General features: G+C 35.9%; 1 protein-coding gene across 1 annotated transcript; it reads left to right on the top strand.

The window, feature by feature from the left end:
• Positions 1 to 625: 625 nt before the first annotated feature.
• On the top strand, positions 626 to 5,692 carry LOC130048629 (multiple epidermal growth factor-like domains protein 10). Its single transcript, XM_056145623.1, has 4 exons — positions 626 to 703; positions 3,479 to 3,534; positions 4,180 to 4,311; positions 5,460 to 5,692. The coding sequence occupies exons 1-4, from the start codon at positions 636 to 638 to the stop codon at positions 5,690 to 5,692; spliced, it is 489 nt and encodes a 162-aa protein (XP_056001598.1). The 5' UTR covers positions 626 to 635.
• The last annotated feature ends 728 nt before the right edge of the window (positions 5,693 to 6,420 follow it).

The following is a 6,420-nucleotide window of genomic DNA, read 5'->3' as shown; positions in this document are numbered from 1 at the left end:
ACTTGATCGTTATAAAGACCACGGAAGTTACAAAATGCTGACGTTGAAACCCTTGTACCATCGACGTCTTTGTCAGTAGCCTGCATCGATTTAAATACTGATTATTATCACCATCACCATAAATCTTTAACCAACATTTGAATAGTTATCTTTTTAACAGTAAACAGTTTACTAATCAACGGTTTGGTCGTTGAATACTAGTAGTTAGCTACTCACCTGCTAAGTATTGAATAGTCAAACCATTCAATGCCTAAACACAATAGATGATGTCACTTAACTTTTTTTTAAAGCATCAGATCACACGTATGATTTCAAATGAAATCTCCGATAAAAATACTAACACTTAATACGGACATTCCCAATAATATAACACACAAACAACCTGGATCAACATACATATTCACGTATTTTTCTTTAAGTTTTAAAAGTCTCTCTCTCCTAGAGTTGTGGCGAGAATATGGGGTCCAGGAAACTTGAATTATATTGTACTATAATCTTAAAGAAATTAATGACATGAAAAATAAACCCTTATTCCACCAATATCAGTATTTTCACAAAATTCATAATTTTTACATCAATAGAGAGATTGCAGTTTCCTTGTTCCGTGTTTATATCCGTGTTTAATAAATGTGGCTATGGAGTTGGTTAATTTAGCAGTCATGTATCTAATGTTCTTCTCAGTCAGGGCGACGTTTCAAAACATGTAAGTAATTACTTGTAATGAATATCTTCATATTGATATTTGTGGCAGATGGATTAGGGAATATTTGTCAGGTTGCTACTTTTGAATGCACCCGTATTACTGAAGAATACCTTATTCATCTTGAAACATGCAAACATTTCATTATACGTCTTATTGCTACATCTGTGATAATGTAATAACCTAATGTATATGAGGTAACATCATCGGAAACTCACGGTCGATTGCTCTCCTTTTACCTCCCGTGGGACACAACACCGATATTTTTGCAATACTCATTAAAATGCATGACCTTAATTGACCTATCGAGGAACGATGGCAATCGCCACAAGTATTCCAAGAACTCAGTGTCAGTTGTAATGGCGGTGCGTGCCCATGAAAGTGTGTATGTTTTGTTGTGCCACTATCAAAGATATAATTATAGATGAAAACTCCATATTTGGCACCCAAAATGGCTGATTATTTTGGCTAGTACTTCACCTTACCTGTGACCCCCTTTTCGGAAATTCTGGATTCATCTCTGAAATGTTTATTATAATCACTGTTGCATGGCATGTGAATGAAATCAGTCATGCATGATACAATCTAAAAATTAGATGCAAATTTGAATTACGATATGGTCTTACAATCCCGTTCACATATAATTGTGTAATTTTCGTAGTTGAGACATCAACTGTGTTTACATAATATAAAGTAGGTCAAAATTACTGGTTCAACTTGCGCCGGCAACATAACTGGAACAACTTCATAACGCAGCCCCCCCCCCCCCCCCTGTCTTTATAGACACAAATACATCCTCTGCTTCAATAATGCAGATAAACCATCTCGCTAAAATTTTTGTAACTTGTCCAACTTAAACGTAATCAAAATCTCCGCTTTGAAAGCATGTTTTTCTATGCTCCCGAGGACTGGAAATAAGTGGCTTTTCATTGGTTGAATATCGCAATAAGGAATGGTAAAGCGACCAATCACAAAGGGAATGTGATACACACCTTCAAGCGAAAATATCGGCCTTGTGTCCCAAGGTAGGTAAACGGAGAGCGACCGACCGTGGGTTTCCGACGATGATTAGGTATATACTTGTATATTTGACTCTTAACCTTTGAATTAATTTCAAATTTAACAGGGAACATACTCTGGTCTATATAAAAACATTTGAATCCCATTCCTTAATCCAATGATAAAAGTTTAACAACAAAATATTGATGCTCACAAGCTTGGTTGTCGTGTTTGAAAAGCTCATGATACATCACAAATGATTTATATTAAGCTATGAAAAAAACAGTATATCAATCCCTCTGTTTAGTGTCGCTGAGGTGAATGTGTTGCTATGTAACTAACTATAAATGAATAGATTAGATTTCATAACAATAACCTCTTTAATCAAAAACATTGAAAAGAGTTTTTCGCAACCCATTATAGAACACATTTATTTTTCATGACCCTCTTGTCAATTATTTGATCTAGATTAGAATACGTACTCAGTACTGCTTACTTGCTGTAAGAAGCGACTACATGGGACGGTCTTTAAAATGAGACCGCAAAACCGAGGTACCGCGTCACAGCATGTGTGGCACAATTGAGATCCCACCCAGCTTAAAAGCCACAACCGCCGATCATAGGCCTAAATTGCGCAGCCCTTCACCTGCAATGGTGACGTCTCCATATGAGTGGAAAATTCCCGAGGGAGACTTTATAAAATCTACAACTGACCAAGCGATTGACATGTATCCCAAATCTATCCATCTCTCCTCCATCCACAAATGTGTACGATCACGTAATATAATGTCATGTTTTGAGCCAAAAATAAGAGTCGTGTCTGTGAAAAGGTACACTTGTGCATGTTCAAACTGTTTTCCATAGCATCCAGTTTTACATAGATTATATATTTTCTACAGGGATGTCAAGGTCAACGTAAATAGAGAAATTCAAAGATTTCATCAGAAGTGTAAAGCTTTCAAAATCAATATACTTAATAGAAAAAATTCAATGATTTCAGTAGGAGTGTAGTGTTGTTGATTATACAAATTCTGAATCCGTAATGGCATGGGAATGTGACGTCGCTAGTGTGGCGCATGTAAAAGAAAACAACACACCGATATTTATTACCAAACGTTGAACAAATTGTTAACACATATCCTATCTCTGTGAAAGGTGAAAATAACGAAAATTGATCAATTTCATCAATCCCATAAGCAATACAAAATAGATAGTTGCGCAAACACGCACCCCTGGACACTCCATAAATGGGATCAGGTGCCTAGGGGGATTAAGCATCACCTGTCGACCGGTCACACCCGCCGTGAGCCCTATATCTTGATCAGGTAAAAAGACTTTTCTGTAGTCAAAATCAGTGTGCCACGAACGGTCCAACAATCGGTATAAAACACGTCAGACATCATTTGACCCAATGATAGGTTGTATTGACAAACTAAATCGTCATAACGACCATATAATTTGTGAAATGCTGACTTTAAATGAGACTGTTGAAAACCCTTTACCATCAACTTGTTTGTCATCCGTTTGCCCGACTTATTAACTGACCATACGCAGAACAAGCTCTTGCGTATCGAATGGGTTGAGAAATATAAACACTATATGCAGGTGATAATGGAATATTGCTACAAAAATATGGCAAGCTGACGATGGAGAAGGTGAAATCACCCCGTTTGTCATAAAGTTGAGTTGCTAGTTTGCCGTTATTATCTATCTTAGATTATACATTATATTCTATCCACCTTTACCATTAACTAATTTAATTTTAATAATAAATGACAGAACAACAGGATGCTATGATGGGTACTACAGAAATGAGACAAGTGGTACATGCATCGGTGAGTAACCAGCTATTATTGAAACTAGGGAAGAGTTGATGTTTTGTGACTAGATATGATATAAGAATATCATCTTATACTATACTTAACTATAGAATTGTTGGTAAAGTGTTCTATGTTTCTATGCTTTTACGTCTCCTAGCAGACTCTTAACCAACTGTACGTGAAATGGTTACAAATTTTGACCCGTGCAGAGCACATTGAGATTTCTTATTCGTGACAATATCTACATGACAGGGGACCTCCATTGCCTTTTACTTCTAATGCCGGATGAAGGAACAATCATCGCTTATGTTAAACGTCATACATTTGATGAAAATTGAAATTGGGCCGCCCGGTTGCGAAACAAGTGCCCTCACAACTGACTTACTACGACCAGTCGTGGGGAATGTCCTTGAGGATATGAATATTAATTTCAGAATGTGTTTTGCTATTTCGAATATGATGTAAAGCTCACTGTCTAAAAGTTCATTCCATCAACTGCAATGATACCAATATACTACACAATATGTAAACAGATAATCCAATGATTACATTTCTTTAACTTATAGATCAATAGTGATCGGGAAAAAAGAATGACTCTCACTAAGTGAATATCTTTTTTATGTTGATAATGTTTAAAATCTTCAATGTTTCCTTTGACAGAATGCCCCCAAGGATACAAAGGCCCAGATTGTTCCGTATCCTGTGTAGATGGATTTTACGGAAAGAATTGTCAACATAAGTGTCCTTCTACCTGCTTAAATTGTAACGTTATCGATGGAAGTTGTCGCAAAGGTTTGTCAGTTAGAGGCATTATATAAAATGTTGCGAGACATTTTCATAAACACATTGCTTTAACTTTTCTGGAAACACAAATTATCTAATTTTGCTTCATTTGATATACATAGAAAACCCTGTTAGTGCAAAACAGATTTCTTCCCCGGTGCTTTAGAAATATCGTATAATCGCATATAATCCCAATGTTAAACGTCATACATACGTTTGATGAAAATCGAAAGCGGGCCGTCCCGTTGCGAAACAAGCGCCCTCATCGTTGGATTACTACGGCCAATCGTGGTTAATGTCCTTAAGAATATGGATATTAATTTTAGAATATGGTTTGTTATTTCGAATAAGAGGAATATTAAACTCCTGTATTAGACATATCAGAACAAAAGTACGTACCATCTATCCTTCTCTGTTTAGGAAACCAGAAGTGATAAAAAAATTAAATAGGTTACATGAGAAGTATGGTTTGGTTCCAGCTGACAAAGCTTGTAACAACATTGTCTTTGTTTGTAAGGCCCATTATCACAACTGTATTTTAAACGAACTTGGCATTAATTCCACTTTTAGTTATCGTATTTACACTCCAACTGCCCTTTCAAAAGATGAAATTCTTCAAAACCATGCTTCAGTTTCAGACACATTTGATATCCCAGTCAATGGATCAAATGAATATACCGTTCCTATATAAACTGCATAAAAATACTTGCAAACAAAGATACATTTTTATTTTTGCTCCTCACGACATTATTAACAACTGTGAAGGAGAAACTTCAAACTAACTGTACGACAACATATGCCAGAAGTGTAAATTGCTTTTGAAAAACAAATGTGTAAATCTGACATGTGTAAATCAGACAGTTCACTGTCTAAAAGATAATTTCATAAACTACAATGATACCAATATACCAAACAATATGTAAACAACTAATCTAATGTTTAAATTTCTTTAACTTATAGATCAATTGTGATCGAGAAAAAAGAATGACACTCACTAAGTGAATGTTTCTTATGTTAAGAATGTGTATAAAGTAAAACTTATACGGTACCAATTTCGATGCACCAGATAAGCATTTCGACAAATAATGTCTCTTCAGTGATGCTCAACCGAAATGTTTGAAATCCGAAATGAAAGTGTTCAATGTTTGCTTTGACAGATTGCCCCCCAGGATACACACGACCAAATTGTTCTGTACCCTGTGTAAATGGATTATACGGAAAGAATTGTCAACATAAATGTTCTTCCACCTGCTCAAACTGTAACAGTATCGATGGAAAATGTCCCAAAGGTTTGTCAGTTATAGGAATTATATCAAATGTTGCGAGACAAAACCAAAAGCATACTCGACGACGAAGACAGCATATGTTAATGCATATACAGTTTGGTTGAATTTCACAAAGACGCTCACATTATTACAAGCGGCACATTCATGTAGCATGATACTTTTCTATACAGAAATTGATTGATTATTTCACGTCCCGTCGAAATTTTTCAATCATATTAAAACGTCTATTACAACTTCATGGTCCCACAAGTTACCCGGTAAGAAAAGAATGAAGATACCAAACCGTGATCAATTACATACAATCAATAAAAAATACGAAATTAAAATTAGGGCAACACGGATCCCTGGATACACTAAAGGTGGGATGAGGTGCCTGATAGGATTAAGCATCCCCTGTTGATCGGTCACATCTTCCGTCAGCCTTTTATTTTGATCAGGTAAAAGACGTAATATGTAGTCAAAATCAGTATGTAATGCTTGGCCTAACAATTATTTCAAATAGCGCTTGCTCTAACGACGGGTTGTATTTGTAAATTTTGACCGTTATGATTACCATGGATTTATGAAATGCTGAATTTAAAAAAAGGCTGTTGAAACTCCAAATTTGCTACCCAAGGGTTTTCGGTCCACTTCACTTCCCACGAAGGGAGCAGAGTGGACTAAAAACCCTTGGGTATCAAATATTTTGAAACCCCTGTAAGGTCAACTTATTTGTAAGTAGCCTACCTCGACTTTAAATCTGATGATACGCGAATCATACTCGTGTTAATCAGTTGAGGGAAATAAACTCCATATGTGGGTGATAATGACATATTCCTAAATAAATTATGCC

Source organism: Ostrea edulis, chromosome 7, assembly GCF_947568905.1.
Source record: "Ostrea edulis chromosome 7, xbOstEdul1.1, whole genome shotgun sequence".
In the NCBI taxonomy this organism is placed as follows: domain Eukaryota; kingdom Metazoa; phylum Mollusca; class Bivalvia; order Ostreida; family Ostreidae; genus Ostrea; species Ostrea edulis.
The sequence above is the reverse complement of the archived record's forward strand: the minus strand, read 5'-3'. Positions and strand labels throughout refer to the sequence as shown.

Excerpts from the sequence above, each read along its gene's own strand:
- LOC130048629 (XM_056145623.1), top strand. The coding sequence starts at position 636 with ATGGAGTTGGTTAATTTAGCAGTCATGTATCTAATGTTCTTCTCAGTC. Across the intron at positions 3,535-4,179 it reads GACAAGTGGTACATGCATCG|AATGCCCCCAAGGATACAAA; the intron begins GTGAGTAACCAG and ends TTCCTTTGACAG. Across the intron at positions 4,312-5,459 it reads CGATGGAAGTTGTCGCAAAG|ATTGCCCCCCAGGATACACA; the intron begins GTTTGTCAGTTA and ends TTGCTTTGACAG.